This window comes from Anthonomus grandis, chromosome 10 (genome assembly GCF_022605725.1).
Source record: "Anthonomus grandis grandis chromosome 10, icAntGran1.3, whole genome shotgun sequence".
NCBI classification, from domain to species: Eukaryota; Metazoa; Arthropoda; class Insecta; order Coleoptera; family Curculionidae; genus Anthonomus; species Anthonomus grandis.
In genome coordinates, this window is record NC_065555.1 from 17650167 (window position 1) to 17673614 (window position 23448).

Genomic DNA, 23448 nt, shown 5'->3' on the forward strand with positions numbered 1-23448 from the left:
CTTTTCTTTGCCACTGATCAACTCTATAATGAGTATGAACACATACTTAATGTTCAAATGTTGTACTTATTTGTGTATCTTTTTCTTATAAAAACAAGAATTTACAACTTAAGCACAGACACATATATCATAGTAAACTCACATCTAATCAAAACTTGGTCTTTCCTTTCTATAAGTAGGATATAATCAAAGATTTATGACAAGTGTAAATAATAACCAATTATAAATAATATACCAACTATAAATAATATTATAAACTATAAAAGATTTCTGAAAAGATGTAAGCCAGTTTTATTTGTTATCTATAAGACATATCTTAGTTTACTTTGATTTTGCGGCATTTTGTTCACGTTTTCTTTTCCTAGGCAGTTTTCTGTTCTTTTAGATAATTCTGAATGCATATGAAATTATTGTATTTTTTTAAATGGGCTGATCCCTTCATCATTGTATACATTGGGTATAGATACCTGCAAGATTTGGGAGGCGTTTGTTGTCATTTTTGTTTTAAGTTTTTCATTTACTGTGTACTTATTTTTGTTGAAATTATTAATTTTAATTAAGCTGTTCGATTGTTTTTTTGTCTTTTCTTTGGCAGATACATAACCTAGATGCAATTATATAATATAATTTTTTAGGCATTAATATTGTGTTGTTGTTAAAATTGTTCCTGTTCTAATACTTTAATAAACTTGATTTGAACTATTTTATACTTTTATGTACATTCTAAAAGTCTATAGCTAATAATTGGGCTGTTCTTGCATCAGATGTAGTAATTTCATTAAGAGTCCATATAGCAGGATTAGCAGGGATCTTGTTATTATGATTTTTGGAATTTACATATTTCCAAAAAGTTTTAGTAATATTATCACTATTTTTATTATATAAAGCATCTGCCGTGTCCTGTAAAGTGCTCTCAAGAAACAGAAGTTAAACGATCCAGTCTGTATTTTTTATGCATTTTTTTTTCACAAAAGACATTTGTTTTTAATTCAGAATCCAACCAAGAGGGAAATTAATTATTTGTAATTTTTATCTTAATAGTTTTAATATGGCATTAAAAGTTGCTACATCTTGTGATCCCAGTCTGTGCAAAGCAGTAACGCATTAATTGCTTCATAATTACACTTTTTAAAATTCAAGATTGCACCTTCGTATTCTTTACAATAAGTTTTTGGGTTGCTATGTAAGTTTATATAACTATCTGGATGAGAACTTTTACACCAACTGTGACGTGAGGGGGAATCTGAAAATGCTATATAGCGCGAATCCTGCGTGTTTTTAATAATATTTTCTTCATATAGAATAACATCATCTCAGATGAAAATGCGAAAGGAAATCAAAAAAGGTACGCCCGCCGATACCACCCCAAGAATATTGCAAAAGAAGGTTATCCCGCCGGTAAAAGAGTTACCGAAACCAAAAGAACCCGAGTCTGATTCGGACGATGGACTGGAACCGTTACCGTTCCCTAGTCCGGACGAACCCATTCCCGATATGGATGAAGAAAAGGAGCCGGAAGATTTCATATTGGATCCCGAAACAGGTATTATGTCTTAACTTAGTCGTAACAAAACTTAAGTATTTATATTTTATAGGGAAAATTGCTGGTGTGGAATATGTAGACAAACCGGTCGTTATCAAGGAAGAACCAAAGCCGAAACCGATAACTTCTACCAGTCACGAGCTGGAAAATATCGTTAAGTTGGCAGCGGCGGATTTATCAGATGACGATCTTCAAAATAGTGACAGTATGGTAAGGATTTCATGTTTTGATGACAAATCTAAGAAATATCCGCGTTATTACTGAAAACAGTTAAGCAGATTTTTATGTTTAAATTGTTGGAGTTTTTAGCATCTCTTTCCTATAGATCCTGAGTTTTCCATCTATTTAATTTCCAAATTCCATTTTAGCGTTTTAAACTTTCTAAACTTTTATGCGTTCCAGTGGTTATTTTTGCTTGAATAAAAAAATCTGTGATTTCGTCAAGTTTTTTTTTCATGTGTTTAGTGTTTGTTTGTAGTGTTTTTTTCATTTTTTCTGACATATTCATTAGTGCCACTAAAGCTAGAGGTGCAACTAAAAAAAAATAATTCCACGATCAGATTAGAATATTCAAATATTTGTTTTCCTTGTAAAAAAACACCCTATAAATTTGATATTGAAATGGAATAAATATATTATTGTACAACATACTTTTGACAATGGTTAATAGGGGATGTACAGTATCGGACAAAAATAGAGCGACGATACAGTTTTTTTCTTTTATTAAAAAAGCAAAAACGCAAGAAGAATTAAAACTCAATAAAACAAGTACACTCATTAATAAACATATATTTATTACATAACATACCAAAATTCTTCCGTATTAACAAGATCATAAAAAGAAAAGTTAAATATTTCTATATGACAAAAATTAAGCGACGCTTATAATAAAAATAAAAGAAAACATTATCAGATTGCGCCCTTAATATTTAGTAACAAGCCTTTAGTACAAGCCTTTATTTGCGATTACCTGGCGGCACCTTTGAGGCATGGAAGACATTAAATTATCAATTATATCTTGATCAATATTTTTCCATATATTTTTAATTTCTTCAAAAATGTACTCTTTATTTTTATAGGTTTTACATGACATTTTCAAAGATATATTTATACTTAAACCTATCCATAATGCCCTCAATTTGGTAAATTGGTCCCATTTCATAGCCAGAAAACAACCCCACAATAACACGTTGCCACCTCCATGTTTTACAGTACCTTGGACATACTTTGGGTCAAGTCTTTTACCTGCAATACGACGAACATATTGAACACCAGCACTTTTATACAAATTAAACTTTGACTCATCACTAAAAAGTACTTTTTTCCATTGCTCTGGTGTCCAGTGAGCATGTTGTTCTGCAAACAGAAGACATGCTTTAATATTCTTCTTACTAAGAAGCGGTTTTTTGGCAGGTTTGCATGCTTATAATCATGCTTCAACTAGTCTGCGCTGTATCGTTCGAGAGGAAATAATTAGAGCCTCCAGCTTCAGCCAGAATTTGCTTTGCTGACAGAAAAGGATTTGCCTGGGAGATCCTTTTAATTTTTCTATCCAGTTTCTTTGAAGTTTTTCTCGGTCTACCCGTCTGTTTTTACTAGTTTTCCTCTAATTCGATAGTTCTGAATGGTCCTCGACACAGCAGATTTTGAAACCCTTAGTTTTTGTTTTATTACGTATTGTGGTGTTCCCATCTTATATGATGCAATAATTCTTTCTTTAAGATCAATAGAAAAACTTTTACCACGAGGCATTTTTAAACAAAATATAGATTTGATACCGACCAAAACCGAAGTTTATCTACTAATGGTATGAACAATATCGATCAAGTCGCTTTATTTTTGTCCATGAAAAAATGCATAAAAACATATAACAATTTACTAATCTCTTGCTATTCATCACAAGAGGCAAAGAATGTTTAAATACGATTAACAAAGGTGTGCTATTATACTGATACTACAAAATTGTTCCTAATTATACGAGGTACAGTCACAAAGTTTTTTAGGAATATTATGGCGTCGCTTAATTTTTGTCCGATACTGTATATCTTAGATTCGCATAAGATTATTACATATAAGATACACACACAGTTTGAAATTTTATCTTAAACACACAATAGGTATATAAGTTAAAAAACAATAAAATTAATATTACAATTTAAAATCATTTAAAACAACATCACAAGTTACAAATTCTGGCACACTTTAAAAATACTTGACAATTCGATTCTCTTCACAACAGCTTTAAACCCATTGAGTGGTAATTCACGAATTTCTCTAAGTAATCTATTTGTAAAGTTAGGTGCGTCTAAGAAATGGCACACAAAGATCAGCTCCTCTTCTAGTGAGGTGATCATGGGTCTCCTCAAGTCCTCACTCCAACACTAGATGAAACCCTTTTACAAACAAGTGTTTTCCACATGTTAATTTTTGGTCCAGATTTATTTGTAGAAAGTTTATTTTGTCAGGATTGTTTAGAGATACAGTGTGTCTTACTGTGAAAACTATGTTTTCAGTTTTTTATTTATTTGGGTTTAGCCAATTTGCCCTAAATCAATCACACACAGAGTTTGTACAATCATGCCCAGTTACTATTTTTTTTATTTCAAGAACGTCTTTGGTATTTATTTAAACTGTTGATAAAACTATAATAAATTAAGGATAGAATAAGATAAAAAAATAATTTGGCACGCCTGTAGAAATTGGTAAACAAAAAATATAAATTGAGTGTATAATTTTTTTATAATTTTTTTTGTATAATACTTCATACTATATACAGATATAATCATTCAAACCTCGCCTATAGGAAATAGTCTATGAGCGTAAGCGAGAGGGGACATATGGAGTCCGCATGAGACAGACAGAGGGCACAATATATGCCGTTTCCAAATTAATACGTTTGGCAACACTGATATTTCTGCCGCACGGCTCTCCGCTCACCACACTGCACCGCCAATATGAGATTGCATTTTAAACGTTTAACGTTATTTTTCTTCCTAGCTTCCTGCTTAATCAGCAAAGATTAAATTTAAAACCGCTCGCTACTTTTTTGTTAAAATATGTTCTCTTAAGGAGAAAAAGCAAATTATTAAGTGGTATTATGCCGGCAGTTCTGTCGATGAAATATCAGGCAGAAATGCATTCACGTTCGAAAAAAGAAATGCTACGCAAATGAGCAACCACCTGTTGACCGCTAGGCGCAGAAAGGAAGCTTCGAGAGGTTAATGTTTGTGCTGTTGCTGAAATGAACTGTCCTTGCAATAGTACAACCATTGCCAAAGAAACGGGTATTGAGTCTTAGAACTATACTCCTTTAAGGGTTAGAAGAAGTTTAAAAAGAAATAAGTACAAGTGCTATAAGTTGCAAAAAACCCAAGAAATTTTCCGGATGGAATTTTGCCATGAAGTATTGGAAAGGGCAAATCGGGACAAAATGTTTATTAGTAACATTTTGTTTTCAGATGAGTCCTCTTTCTTTATTTGTGGTAAACATAATCCGTCCATTAGAGTGGGTTATTCGAGGGAAAATAAGCACATAAGCGTACCAAAACGTCCACAATACCCTCAAAAGGTTAATGTATGGGCTGGCATTTTAGGTGATTCAATTTTATAGGCCCTTTTTTATCGATGGAAACCTTAATGCCATGAAGTTCTTCCTGCTATTCGAGGGCTCAATATCAATTTAGAAGAAGTTTGGTTTCAAGAGGATGGTTGTCCCGCTCATAACGCATTGGTGGTACGCATTGATCGAACAATTAGTGGAAACGGTACTATTAAATAGCCCGTCAGAAGCCCCGATTTAGTCCCCAATGATTTTTTTCTTTGGAGATACCTAAAAGAACAAATTTATAGGCACGAAAATGAATGGGCTACTAATTTAGAAGAGCTTTGTGTTAAAATGAGGCAAGCATTTAATAGTATCTCCATTGAAATGTTGTCGAGAAGGTCGTTTTATGATCGATTGACGTACTGCACTGCTAAACAGGGTGGCCTTTTTGAACCTGACACAAGATAATTTTAATTTTTATTTAATATTATCAAAATAACTTAATTTTTTACTTTATTTTTTTTTATTTCCTGTCCAATATTCAGTTCATTTATGTTTACAACATTATTGCAGTCGGTTTTTAGTTTATTTTTTGCTGTTAGAACAGGCAGCAGCAAAGACTAAAACGAAAGAATTTTTTTTTTAATTTGCCACAGAGCAGTGCATCTCCGCTTAAACGCCTTAAGAATACTGAAAGGTTTCGGTTTCGGGCTTCGGCAGGGTCCGCTGCTTCGAGTATATTACATACAAGGGATGTTTGCATAAAATTAAATCGTTACAATACAGCATAAGGGGTTTAATTTTATCAGGCTTGGACTTAACATTTATTAACCATGATACTTTTTTAGACATACATTTAATTATTTCTTAAATAAATCACCTTATTATTTAATTCAAATTGTTATTTTATTTAAATTTTCCTTAAACAAATTTCATTTTTTTTAAATGTCAAACATTAAACTGTTTAGTAAATTCAAGCAAATAATTATTATTAATCTTAAAAATTAAATAAATAATACGGATATATTATGAGTAAAAAAATGTGTTATAGTACATTTTCAAAGTGCATTCCACCAGCATTTATACATTTTTCAGCGGGTTTATTCAAATTTAAAATGGCATTTCTATTAATGTTTTTCAGAGCTTATAAACTTCAGAGCAATAAGGTATTAACGCCATAAATTAATTGCTGTTTTAAATCTAAAACTATAAACCTTTTCTTTTGAATAACCCCTCAAGAATTAGTCTACTGGGTTTAAATCGGGGGATCTTGGCGGCGAAGAAACCGGCCCACCTCGCCCGATATTAAGAAATTATGAATAAGGCCACCCCAAACATTGAGTACAATTTTTTGTTGGGAATAAAAAACTTAATGGATTGTGGATTTTCGATGGCTCAGACATAGGAATTTCGTGTAATGGTGAAAATTGGAATCTTTTATATTTCACAGGTTATAGCAATTTCCCCTTTTTACTTAATCAGCCAAAACCTTTGAGTGAGGTACTATGATTACCCTATTCTTACTAAACTATATTACTAAGCTTAAATTAATTGCATTAAGTTAATATATTGACCTACATAGAAATTATACATCTTTCCAGGATGAATCCATGTTATCGTTCGTCCCAGAAATTAAATCGGAACCCAAAACAGAGTCGACGGTTACGCGCAAAGTGCCGAAATACGTTCCCTCGCAGAACCAATCGATCTTGAACAGAAGTTTGACCCAAGGTTAGTGAATAACACAAAAAAAAAATTGAATTATGAGAAAAATGACCATATTCATTTAATTTTAGGTCACCAAAAACCACTGGTGACTCCATCTGCCAAATCGGTAAGCCTGCAACAGAGACGTCCGGTCCCGAAAATGACCACACAGATCGTGCAACAGAGGGCGCCAGCTCAACCTAGGACGGTCGTAAGGCACGTTATCGAGCCATCCAGACTTGGAGGTTAGTTATTACATTATATTTCTTTACGTTAAACATAATGAGGGGGTAGAGTCATCGACACTACTTACAATTATTACATTACAAAAAACAAATTAAAATCCGAACCAATAACAAAAGAAATCAATTCTATCGCCCCTTTTATTTTCGATCTATGTAGCAGATACGCATAGTTGTCTTTTTATATAGCACACTACAATAATATGCAGACGACTACGCAACTTTATATGTCACTTAAGCGCGAAGATATTACATAATGTGATCTTAAAATAAATGAAGATTTAAATAGAATATTTAATTATGACTATAATCATAATAATTATGAAATTATTGAAATTAAACTTGAAATTATTTCAACATTGATGCATAAAATTCTTAATAGTCACAATTGAATTGAAATGAAATTCTTATAAGTCACAATTATATAATTGCTATCTAATAATATAATATGTCAATTATCTTAAATAACGAACCCATTCTTTTTAAACCAGAAGCAAAAAATCTAGAAATAATTATCGACGAAACAAAGTTTAAAACACACATCTTACACACAGCTTATTATCGTTTAAAAAATGTATATCTTTTAAAAACGGTCTACCGTCAAAAATAAAATACTTTTTTTGTGTGCCCTAATTTTATCATTATTTGATTACGGAAATGTCGTATACTCCAATTCTACGAGTTTATATTTAAACAAAAATTACAAAACACTTATAAGATTGTCTTTTAACATTCCTAATAGACATTATATAACACCACATCATAAAGAATAACAAAAAACGTTAACCCTGAGGAATAGAAGAAAATAATACCCGAGTAACGCGCCAACTATGAATTTTGTTGTGAAACTGATAATTATGAAATTAAAAAAAAGCATGTTTTTCTACATTAGCTGCATGTTGATATCACTGTAATGCAGCCGCCACATCCTCCGCCTCCCCTAACAAACGAACCATATTTTTAAGATATATGTTTGTTATATCAAATTAATGAGCCAAAATTTTTCAGAAAAGAGATTAGAGGTGATTTGATTTATAGACATAAAATTATTTTAATAAAAGACATAAACATATGTTTTATTGTTTCTATTTATTTATTATCAGATAACAAAATATTTAAAGCAAGTTTTTGGGCTTCCATGGTGGAAGGTCTTTTGAGACGATTTGTCCTCTTGACTTTTTTTTTGTTGACCATAATCGTCTCTGCGCCGTTATATTCTGATTGTGGACACAACTTCTTTTAAATGGTCTGTAGCGGCCGAGGTATGTGAAAGAGAATCAACAATTTTTTCGATTATGTCTAGTTTTTCGTTAGAAATGTCGCCGTAAAGAATTTTATGAAATTTATCCAATATTGCCACTTGTCTATCTTGTATTGATGAAATTGCTTTCTTTTCCTTTGATAGTTGGCTAAGAATTACGTCTGTCTGGTCATTTTTTTGATCACAGTGGATATATAAATTGTTGTCCTCATCTTCCATGGTATCTAAAAGTTATAAAAATGTACTTTAAACTTCTATATTCAGCAGCAAAAGTCTTGCATCCTCCTACTATTGTCATATTATTATTAGAAAAGTTGTAAAAAGCAAAGCTTGACATGACAATCTGATCTGATTACAGTAAATTTTTAAATTCACCCTTCTTATAAAAAAAAATATTGACAAAATCCAAAAATAACTAAATCCAATTTCTATTAAGGAGTGCAAGACTTTTGCAGGATAGTGGATTTATAAAGTTATACAATAGTGCGTTCTCGGGCTCATTGGTTATCGAATTTACAAAAAAAAATCTACAAAATTTGTAGGAGATAATCAGACAATAGCAATTTTAAATTTAAGATATTTACATTTAAACAATATAATACCTAACAGCAAAACTTGTCATTTTGAAAGACCTTTTAGTTACAAGAGGATTTTGAATATGATGATTTGAATATAAATAATTTTAAATTAGAAACAATCCACCATATTCAACAACCTCTTTTAAATCTCTTTTAGCTAAAAGCAATTTCAAATTTGACATATTGGCATTTAAAAAAAGTAGCTTGTCATCTTTGAACCGCTTTTAGTTAAAAGAAATTTAAAAGAGTATGGCGGAATGACTTTGTACTACAATTACCAACACCATTCCAGAAAAACCTTTTATATTTCTTTTAATTTTTTTTAATAAAATAATTTAATTCTTAATATTTAGAAATGTCATTGCTTGAAATTGAAAAAAAAAACTAACGCCATTAATTCCCTTTACATATCTATAAAGACATCCATCAAACCCATGACACTATTTATTATTGAAAAAAACTTAATATTTTGTATATTCCTTGTAATTTATTTATTGATAAAAATAGTTATCTCTTGAAAAACTATTAAAATAATAATTAATAATTCTTTTCAAACAGGCCTAATAATAGATAAATTACAACAAATCAACATCAATATGTGTTGAGCAAGTAAGTGTATATGTTTGCACATGTTGAATTTTATTGCTGAATCCAGGCAGGAACAACAATACTTGTGGATGCAAATTTTACCCTGAGAACAAGTAAGTTGACAAGTGCAAGACTCCCTTACAATTTCCCAACCGTGTTCAGTGCTTACAATGGAAGAATAATCAATTTTTCCAACATTCTTATGACGATCACGGATGTTCTTCAATTTGCTGGATATTTTTCCTTTGTTTATGGTAATAAGTCTGTCAATAAGTTTGTTTCTAATAAATCGCATTAAGGCCGCAATACCTTTGTCAAGTCTTTTGACTTTCTTTCCACCCAAATAGACATACTTGATCGTTCTATGCATTCTCTCGAGGTGCATATTTGCCTGAGCCCTGCATATAATCTGTAGCAGTAAGCCCAATTACTGCAATTTATTTGATAATTGTTCTTAAAATAAAAGTATAAAATCTGTAGTGTCGGGATCTGATAAATTATTACAGAATTATTCTTTCAAAAGCAAATGCATCTCTTTCCTCTAAAAGTGTTCTTAATTGTTTGTATATCAAAACCTATAAATGTTTACTTATTTGAAAATTGAAATATTAAAATACAAATTACTAATATACCTGCTTTTCCTTACTCTTAACCTTTGGCAAATTGGTCCGCCAGGCTCGGTCAATGTGCCAGGTGCAGAATAGTCTGAAACGAGATTATTGTGTTATTTATTTTCAGATTCAAAATAGTTGAATGATTTTTTTATTTTTTGGATTATTCCTGTAAAATATATTATACAGGGTGATTCAAAACTCTACTTGATGACATTAAACTGCTAAGGGATATTCAGTGCCAGGAAATATTTAAACTTCAAAATCACAATTTCAAATTTGCTTCATTTAACAAATTATTTTCATAATTCATGCTCTGGTAATCTGTGATGAACCAAACTTAATTTTTTCTACCCAGATTTTTGAAGTGCTCTATGCATATATGTAGGTACAAAACCATTTTCACAATGTAACAAATTTTACAAAAGTTGAGATATCACAGGAATGGACAGAAAAAATTTGACTTAGCTTTATCAAATTTATTCTGAGGCATCACCCTGTCTATCAATAATAATTAATAAACCTAACATACCTTTTCCCAGGATAACCCATCACTTGTAACCATGCATTAAAATAACTTTCAGCCAGATCTGACATGAAAATCTGTGGTGTTATAAATCCAGTTTTAATTTTTATCTGATTGAAAAATAATGTAAATACATATGTATCTGATCTATTTGACAACATAAAGGCACATGGAAACCCTTCTCTCATATCATCAATGATCATCAAAGTGTGCAGTTCAAAATTATAATTATTGAGCCCATGTGTACCGTGAATGCATATGGACTCCGAGCCAAACGTGTTTAAAATTTGACATTGTGCTGGTGTCATTATAATTAATATGAAGTCTTCGTCTTTCATTTGAGGAATCTCATTTGAAACTGTTCCTTGGGCTTTATAAAATACAATACAGTCTCCAACTCTTTGCATTTCTATAATCCATTCCTCTACGCTGATGGCATCATTAGATTGGCGAACAGAAGAACAGCATAAGTTGAAACTGCTTTCAATATTAAAAAGATCTTTTTTAGACACAAGATGGATTCTGTTCAATGTGGAATCAGTAATAGATTCCCGAACTTGATCTAAAATGTCGTCAAAAGGAATCTTAGCTGCAATTTTTGTGGCCAAATTTGGTCTTTCTGTCCGAGTGAGTTGTAAGTGACCTATGTCAGTTAAATGCCCAACATGACTTTCAAGATACTGCACTGATATGCAGGACGAAAACTTCCGATTTTATTGCTCCCTTGCGTCTTAATATGTCTTTTTTCCTTCTGACACATAATTGCCAGAACGATGACATACATAGTTTGTTGTTACATGGGATTTAAATGATTCTGTTCTTACTTTAATATATTTTGAATTTGTATCCCTTTCCACTGTTACTACAAATAAAAAACAATTTTGTAAAATAAATGTAGTAATACTAATTATATGATCACTTACCTTTCCATTGGTTGAATTCTTCAATCGAAACAAAACTGAAGTTTTTTGAAACTAATGGCACCTTATGTATATTTTGGAAATGCTGAAGCAAGTCTTTCCTATGAAGACCATAATATTCACAAAGTGGGCATTTCTTTGACTTCCTACCAGCTTTGGGATTATTTCTACCAGTATTTACCTGACTTGTTGCGTTTTGAACATTAATACTATGGGTTTTTGCATGTTTGTACAAACTTTGTTTTTGATTAAATGCTTTCTTGCAAATATCACAAAAAAAAATCGAAAACTCAATTTTTTTTCTATAACGGAAAGGCGCCAAATCCAACAAATCTTCAGGGTGAAGCTTCCTAATATGTTTTCTTAAATTTGAGAAACTGCTGAAGCCACTTTTACATTTGTTGCATTTATATTGCATCTAATCTTATTAATTAATAAACTAATAATAGATCACTAATAATAAAAATAAATAGAACGTCGAGTCTTTAACCTTAACCTGAAACCTGAACTGTCAAAATCCGAGAATGTTCGCCGTTCGATCGATTCGGATTTCGGTTCGGGACTGATGCTACCGGGCCGGCTAGACCATAGATAAAAGGGGTTAAAAAGGTAAAATAGTTTTTGGGCTAGACGCTAGTCTAAAAATTGCGTTCTCTGGTTAAGCGCATTTCGCCTTAATACAGCCATAGAAATAGAGAAAGGGTAGAATGGGCCAAGACCTGCGCCGATTGTCTAATGACACGTGGCCGCCATTTGTATGGTCTAGTGCAGGGACATCGCAATGAAACATCGATGTTTACTATCAAAAGGTATCATCGATGCCTTAAAACATCGCAGACCGCCTTAATCAAAATTAAATAAATAAACACTTCACTTATAAATTGAAACTTAGTCTGGGTCTGGATAGTGCATAGAAATAAAACACCGAAGGCAAAAACTTCGATCAAGAAGATCGATATTTCAAAAACATCGATAAACATCGCCACTAGTATAGTCTTCTTTCGCGAGAATATAGGTGCATTGCATGTATTTTTTCTATGAATTTAAAACATATAAATTAAAAAAATATATCTAAAAAAAAAAACCTGCACCCAATACAAAAAAATGCAAACAGCTGATAACCTGTAACACAAGGGGAAGACCATACAAATGGCGGCCCCCTATGTATCCGTCTAAAATTGGCTGCGCAGTGGTCTATGCAGATTCTACCTTTCTGACTGTCAATTTATGTTTCAGAAAAAGCCCGTGTGATAAATACCAACTGATTTACCAAACGGGCTATAATAAATGTTGAACGGGATTGAAATGATAAAGGTATAGTTAATCAGTGTGTAAAATTTCTAAAACTGCGTTTTTTTTCACATGAGTAGTGTTTAGCCAAACTTGTATAACTTTGATTCAAGTGCCTTCTATTTGGATATTCTTGTCGGTAGCGTCTTGATGCCGCACGACAGTTAAAAATTATTTCAACATACACTACCGCTCAAAAGTATTTGCCCACATATGACTGTTTTAAAGTTATAACTAAAAATAATAAACCCATCAGTTATTCTTATGAAACGGTTTATTTATAACAAAATGAATATAAACAATACATTTTTCAATTAATTAAATTTAAGAAAATCAAATTTTGGATTCATCTACATGTCCGCCTCGATTTTTAATAACAACTTCACAGAGTTTCGGTAGTCTTCTAATTAATTTGTCCAAAGTTTCCTGACGTATCTTGTGCCACCTTCTTGGATGATCCTCCACAAGTCTTCTTTTGATGTGGGGCATGATTTTCGCACTTGTCTATCCAGTTCATCCCACAGTAATTCGATAGGATTGAGGTCCGGTGATTGTGGGGGCCATACCATAACTTTCACAAGATGTTGCCTTTGTAATTGACCTAAATATTGCTTGCACAATTTCGACGTGTGCTTGGGATCATTGTCATATTGAAAGATGAAGTTTTCCCCATGAAATTATTCGAGTACCAGAAGGAAGTACATTGTCGCTTAAAATTGTTTTGTAACCCTCTTTTCGAAGGATTCCCACTGCAGATCCTCCGAAACAACCCCACACCATTACCGAACCACCACCGTGTTTAACTGAGGCCACCGTACAGTTCTCAGCGACCCTTTCATTGGCATAACGGCGAACAAAAACTCGCCTCTTCGTTCCAAAAACCTCGAATTTCGACTCGTCACTCCAGAGAACTTTCTTGCAGTCATCAATGGTCCATTCTTTGTGTGATTGGGCCCACTCAAGTCTTTTCTTCTTATTAACATCCTTCAGTAGCGGTTTTGATACAGCTAAACGTCCTTAAAGACCAGCATTATAAAGTCGCCGTTTTACTGTCGAAACACTGACCGCTTTTTTACGCTCCTCGTTGATTTTTGCTGTTCAGGGGTGGTAAGGCGTCTATTGCGTTTGCTTATAATTATAATATTTAAATCCTCCTTTGAACTTGTTCCTTTTGGCCTTCCCGATCGAGGTTTGTTGCTAATAGTCCCTTCTCTGGTGAATTTCCTAACATTATAATCGACAGTTCCCCTTGGAATTCCCAAATCCGTCGAAATTTGACGGTTAGTTTTTCCAGACTTATGAAGTCCATTGAAAATACCTTTTGTTTTAGCCATTTTATAGAATGTTGAAAAACCAGCAAAGAAACGGTGACAATCGTCAATAAGCAAGCGAAATTATTTACACAAAATCAATTCTTGAAGACTAAACACCTTTAAATGTTTCAAATTTCATCGGAAACGAGCTGTAAACAGATTAGTTTTTTTGAAGAAGTGCATATTTTCACTACATTGTTTGTTATTTGCAAGACCATTTTTAAATACTCAGTCTTTTTCAACGAACCATAGTTGATAGGTATGCTGTTTAAGCATACATGCAATTGACAAAAGAGATACAATCTAAATATAGGTATAAAGATAAGTATTTTGTATCTAATTAAAAATATTATAAAGAATACATGGTGAGTAAATACTTTTGAGCGGTAGTGTAGATGTAAATCATATCTCTCATTAATGTCAATATGGCTAATATTAGTTTAATGATTGTGACGTATCATTGATTACGTTAATTTGTTATCCGCAGTATCAGTGTTTAATGTTTTTGACTCTGCAACAGAACGTTTAAATGCAAATATATAGAAAACGGGTTGTTTAACCGAAAAACTGAACTATTAAGAAAGTTATGACATGAAACAACGTGTAAATATGGTGTAACTAGCACCCTCTATACTTTATGTAAAAAAATATTCCTTATCCCCAACAACCACCGATTCTCCATTTTAAGTCGATATCTCAAAAACAACTTATAGCTTTTACAGCTATAATTTTTTTTATTTTCCTTATTAATTAACTTTAGGTTGACGGGTTTTTCTCACTTTTGGCTTTTTCTATCAGTCGCTGAAGAGTATTGAATTTATAATAAAATGTAGTCGGTTTGTTTTAAAAAGGATTTTTTAAATAATAATACAAAATTGTGAAATTGTTTTTTTAGGTAATGTCAATGTTATCCGGAAAACAGTGACTTCGACGCCGAAACCGAGGAGCAGTCTGCCCATGCAAAAACCGATGGCTTCTCCGCTTCAGCCCGCCAGGACATATTCGGCGATGGGAGGCATCAGACAGTCCAGCGCCGGAAATAAGGTTCAAGTGTTTTCGTCAAAATCGAATGTTGCCGCCAGCCACACCACCGCACAAATGCAGGGCGGCATGAGGAGAATCGGAAATACCATCGTTAGGTAAGAAAGATGACAATAATTCTACGTTGTTACTTGATTATTCGGTAATAATTAAAATTGAAATAGAGATACTGAAAGATGCTATTTGTAGAATTTTAATAATTATATACATAAAATACATCATACAGGGCAGGCGGGACATGTAATTTTTAATAGGGTCAAATATTGGCTCCCCTAATTATAGATCCCCTATTTAGAGAAAAATAGAGAAAATATATATTAGAATAATATACTTTTTAAGCTTTAAAGAGCACCAAAATCTGCGATCAACAAAATAACTTAACTAACAGACAAAAATCTTTATGAAAATTTGTTTTTTTTTTATTGCCTCTTAATCACAGGTATGTCGGCCAAAATGTATTACCTTGACTGGTGATGAACATCAAATAATTTGTCATAATAAATTCACTGCATTAAAATTCTACATTAAAAAACTCGGCTATGAGTTACACTACTGAAAAAAAGTATTAATGATTAAAGGGTTTTGCCAAGGCAAGTTACCGAGAAGTTTCAGACTTGTTTGCCGCTTTTTTTCCAAATAGGTCAATACTAGGAAAATAAACATTTAATAGAACTGTTACAAAACTTGAGCAAAAGGGCACTGTAGTAAATAATTGAAAATGTGAAGCAAACAATGAACGATACAATCATCAAAAGTAAGAAAACGAAGGTGATAATAGAGACTTGCAGGTTTTTTTACAGGGTGGAAGGAAAAATAAATACAAGAAATCTTGGAGAGATCCTGAGCATTGATCATACAACTGCGTTTAGGGCTTTAAAAAAACAGAAATATTTCTCGTACAAATATGGAAGGCATTAGGACCTTAAAGATGGGGATGAATTATGGCGGCAGGAGTTCTGTTTGGATATGATGGAAAGGGCAAACATGGATAGGGATTTTATAAGAAATATCTGCTTCACAGATGAATGCAGTTTTACTTGAAACAATGAACCTAACGTTCAAAATTATCGCTATTGGGATAAAGAAAATCAGCCTAGATATGTAACAACACGAACTCAGTTTCCAGAGAAAGTGAATGTTTGGGCGGGGTTTAAGGCAACCACATTTTAGGACCATTGTTTCTCAATCCAAATTTAAATGCAAATTATTATTTAGAACTACCTGAGGAACAAATTTTGCCGAGTTTAAATGATCTTGCCGGGGAAAATCAAGAGGTTATCAAATAATTGTTTGTTTGCCTGAAGCCTACTACGCTTGCTGTTCGTGAATATCTAAATAACGCTTTCAATGGGTATGTTATTGGACTGCGACACGTAATAAATTGGGCACCAAGGTCTCCTATAATATATATAATCTCTCTCCCAACGATTTTTTTTCTGTGGGGCTATTTAAAAAATAAAATTTACAAGGAAAAGAATTATCCAAATCTCGAAGAGTTAAAAAATGCGATTTCGACGGAATGTAACAAAATTTCAGTTTGTCAATTATTGAAGGTTAGAAATAAGTTTTACGGCCGTTTGAGTCATTGCTTAGCGGTTTACGGAGAAATATTTGAACATTTGTTATATTATTTTTTTAAGTTACTATTTAGTAGCTTATTTTTAAGCTACAAAATTAAAAGTTATCTTGTTGGTTGTAGATTTTAGTGCTCTTTAAATTACTCTAATATATGTGAATAATATTAAAAATTACATGGGATTTCCTATGTCCGGCCTGGCGGTGCAATATCCTGTATACCATTATGCACACACTCAGGACAACCGTTGGCAAAGTTAAACGATAGTCCATTTTTCCATAAGCTGTAATTTTTATGTGGCCACAAATTAAAAGTAAATATTAACAAGAAAAAAAAAACATTCCTCCTAGATACAACCTGACAAACTTCGGTTTGCGTGTGACTTCGTACCTCCCAAAGATGCGCGTTGACAAAAGGAGGCGTACCCATCCTCTTTAACAGTAATTCTTTCGGATTTTAATGCTTGCAATACTCCGAGCAGTAATTTTTCGATTATTATACCTTTTACTAAACGGCCTCTTAAGCTTAATTTTTTGCTCAGAGTTTACTATAAAACTTGTGTCCTTTTTAATTATTATTATTACTTGATCAATTACGAGCCATACCCTATGATTTGCGGTTGTCAAATAAGTTACATACCTATAACTGAAAAGTTTAATAATAATAATAATTACCGACTTAATTATCTTAAATAATTAGAAAGTGCGATCGATGTCGCCATATTTATTAATTACAAGATTAGGCAATAAGTGTCTTAAAGCTGTTAGCCCTATATACCTACTTTATTAGCCTGACAAATTTAGGTTTGCGTGTGACTTCGTACCTCCCAAAGATGCGCGTTGACAAAAGTAGTACCCATACCCTTTTACAGTAATTGTTTCGGATTTTAACGCTTGGTACACTCCGGCCAACAATTTCTTAATTATTGTACCTGGTACTATAACGGCCTCTTAAGCTTCATTTTTTACTCGGAATGTACTTACTATAAACTTGTATCCTTTTTAATTCATATTTTAACAACAGTTACGAGGCATATCGTATGATTTGCGGTTGTCAGATAAGTTACAAATAAGTAAAAAGTTTAATAATAATAATCATTACCTACTTATTTATTTTTAATAGATAGAAAGTGCGGTGGGGGTCGCAATATTTATTAATTACAAGATTAGGCAATAAGTATCTTAGATCTGTTAGCCCTATACCTATTTTATTCGCCCAATGTAGGTACCATATTAAGTAAATTACTTGATTGCCATACTGAGTTTGTTTTTATTGGTCCGTTTTTTGGCAACAGGCTGTAAAAGTGATGCCAGTATGCCAGTAATTATTTATAATTTACATTTACACAGCCTATTTCAGAAGGTAATAAAAAAAGGAAACAATTTTTATTACGTTTTCGATAGCACGGCAACGTTCGGCGTTTAATTTACGTTTTTTAGCTCTAATTTTCTCTTCTCTGGAGTCAGCTGTTATTAAAGAAGGATGAACCGTTTTACATTTCCGCCTTTTATTTACAGGTACTTGATTCGCATCATCGCGTGAATTATTTAATTTTTGGTCCTGAACTAGTTGTGTTTTTATTTTTTTTGCTTGTTTTCCATAATTGTAAAATTAGAACAATAATATAATAGAATATTTACAATAATTTATTGGCCTACCTGCTGGACAAACTGTTGGATACAATTTTAATACATAAATTGGAATGAATATTATTATAGACACTTTTAAACACGTATACACACTTTAAACACTCAAAAAGCTTTGATCCTGTAGCCCGTACTTTGCAAAGTTGGTTGGTACATAATATAACAAGCCCAAAGCCCAATAAACAAAATCCGAGCGTTAAAGTCACATTGGCGGTTCCGAAGACTAATTACTCATGAATTTTTGAGAAAATTCAATTTTTTTGAAAATTCGATATAAAATCAAAGCCCAAACCCAAGCGTTCAAATTAAACTGCGGCCTTAGACTCTAACTCACGAATGAAAGGGTATGTTTTTTTTTGCTTTAGTTTCAGTCGTCCACTTGTTCTCATAGGTGTCAATATTAACCCCTATGATTATTAACACATGGCATCGTAACGTAGGTATTCATAAAGTGTAATACTAAACTCTCCCGATAATGGGGAAGTCTATCTTAATTAAAATACCTATACTTGCAACTGAGATATACCTCATTAACACCCCGTTTAACTATCAAAAAAGTCCTTTTTGATTTACATCTGTTCAACCTTTTGCTTTCGTTTCGATGCGAAAGCATGATGCTTTTTGCTTAGTTGAAGAAAAATAAAATTAAATAATATTGTAAAAGTGTGTTTTTGTACGACCAGCCTATTTTTTGATAGTTTACCATCGTTTTGATTACATCGGTTTGATACACCAAATTTACATAAATTTCGAAGACTGTTAATTTTTAAGATTGCCGATTTTATGAATGATTTTTAGAATGATCCGGGTCTTATAAAGAGTGTTCCAAAGAACAAGAATACACTGAGTGCGCATAAATTACCTTAAAGAGTCTCTGTGATATTTAAGTTTTTCGATTTTATGGCCATTTCTTATAAAGAATGATCCAATAAAGAACAAGAATACAATAAGTGCGCATAAATTACTTTAGGGATTCTCTATGCTTAAGTTTTTCGATTTTATGGTTGATTCTTCTTATTTATATGTATCTATGTATATAGCTAGAATCAATTACATACCACTTTTGATAATACGAAAAATTTAATTTGAATATGATCTGTTTAAAAATTAAAATTTTATCAAGGCTCGTGAGCGTAATTATGATAATGATCATTCTTGCCATGTACTAAAATAATAATATGAACAATTATTAGGTACAAAGATAGATATTTTTTAAGCTATATTACTTCGTGCCTTATGGAAGATTTTACTCTTTTCCTTATTAAGATAACAATACTACGAATATTCATAAATAGCCAAACTTTGTATTTTCTAAGAGGGCCTTGACCCCGTACTCATATTGCCTAATGCAAGCAGCGAACCGACTCGACTCGACTATACGCTGGTCTAGCTCTACGGTGACGGTCGGGGCGGAGCGGCGCACGCCCAATGTCGCTTAGCATGTCGCTCGAATCTGTCGCATCCCGTGGAAGATTTCTCGGATTAGGATCCCAATAGTATTTTCAATACTAAAATTAAAACAAATTTTTAGTTATACAATACTGGAGTATCTATTAACTATAACTTATAATTATATATAATAACTAGGATTATGGTATGTCATTTAGTAAGACATCTTTATAAGCAAACTTAAATTTCTTTAAAGCCCATTGTTTAAGGTGAGGTGTAAATGAGTTTATGGTATTTACCGCTTGTGGCCTAAAAATCGGTGAAAAGTGTAAATTTAATAATAAAAAAAATACTGACACAAATATTACTCTTAAATGTTAAAGTAATACCTCTAACAGCTGAATCAATATCGTTTATATGAGGCAAGTATCTTTCAAGTGTATATATCAAGGTATCTACCGCAAAAAGTTTCTACATACTGGTTCTTTCTGGCACAACTCTACAGTTTTTTTTAAGAAACAATAAGTACTTCGAAATAAGTATTTGGAAAACATTCCTTGAATTCAATCGCTTCTTTCTTGGAAATATTATTGTAGCTGGTCAGCTAACGTCTTTGTTTCCAGGCCATAAATTATGCCATAACAGAGTTTAGTGTTATGCTTAAATGCCTCTGGGACCTTAAATGTATATTAAATATTCATTGGAAATTATTAACCTCTTAAGCATTACCAAATCTTCGGAGATATCATTTCATTTGGGTGCCACAAATTTAAAAATATCTCCAGAGTTGTCCATTATGTTTTTTAATAAACTATCCTGGGATAAGTAAGTAAGAATTCTAAGCTGTAGTTAACAATAGTCAGCTGACACTAAGATAAACCCTTTGGTTAAAACTTTTCTTTTTTAATGTAAAATTAGCAACTTTGAAATCTTCAAGGTATTATTGTCATTCTAGTAAACAATTAAAAATTATTTTCTTAATCAATTACCTTTAGTGATTGTTTGAATGTTTGGGGGTTCAATTGGTTAAAAGGGTTGTGCATAGTAATCTCATAAACTCTAATACAGTTTTATGAAAAACTTTTTCATAAAAATTTGAAATAATGAAGTTATGCTAAAGTATTGAAAAAGAATGTAAGTTTCTTTATTGTGTATATTTGATCATAGTTCTAATTTTTGGAATAGGTACTTAGGTTTCTTACATCCTAAAAGTTTCCTGAAGAATATCATAGAATACTATTTGTCTATATTTTTGCACTTTAACCATCCCATACTCCTGGTACTATAATATGTACTATAATATATATCATATTTTCATAAATTAAATATTAATCTACAACATGTATTTTGAACATATTAAATTCTTTTTTTTTTTTTTTTTCAAATAAAATAATACAGTAATTATATATAAACATGATAAGACTGTTGCGCAACTTCAGCCATTCATGTTTTTTACAGTTTTATTTTTAAATTATGTTGCTTACCATAGAGAATTTTAAAGTTACTAGGGTGAATTTCTCAATATATACTGAAGAAATATTAAATAAATGTCACGTATGTAATGCAAATTTTTTAAGCAACAAACGTTTTAATATAAGTTAACTGAAATAGTCCCTTGTTTGGTTAAAGCCTAAAAGGCAACAAGATCAAAGGCTTTAGTCAAGTCATAATAAACTCCAACCACAAAACGCTTCATATCAAGTTGTTCAAATATGGAGGAAATTTTTCTTTTAAAAAACCATGCTGACATGTTAGAAATAAAACAGGGAATCTTATCTGGACCACATTAGGTTTTTTTCAAAACCTTTAGAACTCCATAAACTTGATCTTCAGTTATAGGAATTGAGAAAGACCTATTAATGGAATACAAACTACAAGGATAGCGTAGGTTACATTGTAAATTATCTCCCTTTGCATTAACCTTATTTACAAACTGGTTGTTAAAAATGTTAGAAATGGTATGAGGATCTTGTATCATATTGCCGTCAACACTTAAGGGATGTAAATTGTCCTTGGTGGTTGATTTATGAATAGTAACATTTATTAATTTCCAAACGTCCCTTGTAGTCTTTTGTGATTTTTTTGAGATATTTATTGTTAAAATCGCGTTTTGATTTCTTTTTTATTAAAGTTTTATAATTTTTATTAAGGCTATTCTTATTTTTTATGTTAAGGTTTTTATTAACTTGGTACAGCTAATTTGGATACTTATAATTAAATTTGAATATTGGTTTATAGTTAGCAGTTATCACTTTGATTTATCTTTAAATGCTGGAAACTCAGTATATACATAAATGAGAGGTAGAATATAACTTGTGTAACGTTTAATTAATGGTAAAGTGCAAATCTTATAATTTTCAGCCGTATTGAAATTATATTATCTTTTTTTCTTGTAATACCGGACATTAAGATCGAGATTAAGTTAGTTAAACAAATGTGACATTGTCTTACCATCTTTCAGAACACTAAAGTTGGGTATACCGTTAACGTTTTCGTTTTCTTTTCGTACGATAAATAAAAGTTACCATGAACCCTGGGACCCACCATTAGGTGATGCCAGAACAACGCACAACAAATTCGGCACATGGGACAGTTTGGAAAGAAGAAGAGTAAACCTTAAAAAGATTTTTTTATATGCAATTTTAAATAGAATAATTGATTGTTCTTATTTTCTAAATCTTATATATTTAAATGTTTTTGATGAAAGAAGCCTAGATGTAAATATTTTTCATGTTCCTCATCATTCCAGAAATCAGGACAAATAATATTCCTAATTCATTATATTCCTATATGCATTAGTCTATTTATTATAAAATGTTGCAAATAAATAAATTAATATGTTGCAATTCTGCTATTTTTAGGTCGTCCAACAACCAAATGGTCCAAAGGCAACAACAGGTGCAACAAAAACCGATCGCCAGAATTGTACAAAGGCCAATTGGCAGCCCGGTAAAGAAACCGATGATGCAACAAGTAACCAAAACCGTATCGCCTACTAAACCTAAAACGGTCATTAGTATGCCAAGTTTAACCGGTAATACCAACGACAAAAGTGCTTTTTTAACAAATTAATGATTGATTTGTAATTTTCTTGAAGATGATGTCTCCTCTTCGCCGAAACCGCAACAGGCCAAACCTGTACAAAAACCGATTGCGGTACCCAAACCCGCTCCGGTCATTAAACAGGAACCGGTACTCAAAATGGAGATGCCGGAGGAACCGACGACTGCAGCCGAAACTGCCGACGCGGAACAAACTGATTGGTCAACATTCACCATGGCGGATGGTGAGGATCCGATATATGTCACCGGGGACGACGGTACGATATATCAAGTGGCCGGGCGTAATGAACAGGTAAGAATTCTCTATTAATTTTTATTTGACTTCTTTGAAGATGTTGACCGTGAGAAGAAAAAAATCGATAGACGCTTAAAGGTGGAAAATCACGTATTTAGTATATTAATATACTTATAAGAGAGTTATAATTATGATTAGATGTGCCGAACAACGTGTCTGTGCGCTCTGCCATAAAATACTAATTTTGACCACATTTCTGCATCAAAAATCTTGAAATTTTCACTGAAACATCTTCGAGTGTTGCTACTACAGGGTGAGTAGACTTAAAGAAGAAGATAACGGTCAATGTAATCTTGTGTGCACAGCTGTAAACTTA

General features: G+C 32.2%; 1 protein-coding gene and 1 long non-coding RNA gene across 6 annotated transcripts in view; one reads left to right on the forward strand and one right to left on the reverse strand.

The window, feature by feature from the left end:
• Window positions 1-23448, forward strand: part of LOC126740993 (uncharacterized) — an 88460-nt gene that overhangs the window by 52516 nt on the left and 12496 nt on the right. For all 3 annotated transcript variants that reach the window (XM_050447224.1, XM_050447223.1, XM_050447225.1), the window contains exons 15-21: window positions 1302-1543; window positions 1596-1753; window positions 6689-6818; window positions 6884-7039; window positions 15019-15262; window positions 22637-22809; window positions 22873-23129. In XM_050447224.1, the coding sequence (XP_050303181.1) occupies window positions 1302-1543; window positions 1596-1753; window positions 6689-6818; window positions 6884-7039; window positions 15019-15262; window positions 22637-22809; window positions 22873-23129 (1360 nt within the window). The remainder of the gene's footprint in view (window positions 1-1301; window positions 1544-1595; window positions 1754-6688; window positions 6819-6883; window positions 7040-15018; window positions 15263-22636; window positions 22810-22872; window positions 23130-23448) is intronic.
• On the reverse strand, window positions 8094-11941 carry LOC126741002 (uncharacterized). Of its 3 annotated transcripts, none has more exons than XR_007662084.1 (5): window positions 11524-11941; window positions 10607-11462; window positions 10096-10168; window positions 9773-10038; window positions 8094-8521 (listed from the first exon to the last, which is right to left on the reverse strand). It is a non-coding gene; the product is annotated as an uncharacterized LOC126741002 (long non-coding RNA). The 3 variants fall into 3 exon arrangements; XR_007662083.1 differs by having other exon boundaries at window positions 9633-10038; XR_007662082.1 differs by having other exon boundaries at window positions 9606-10038.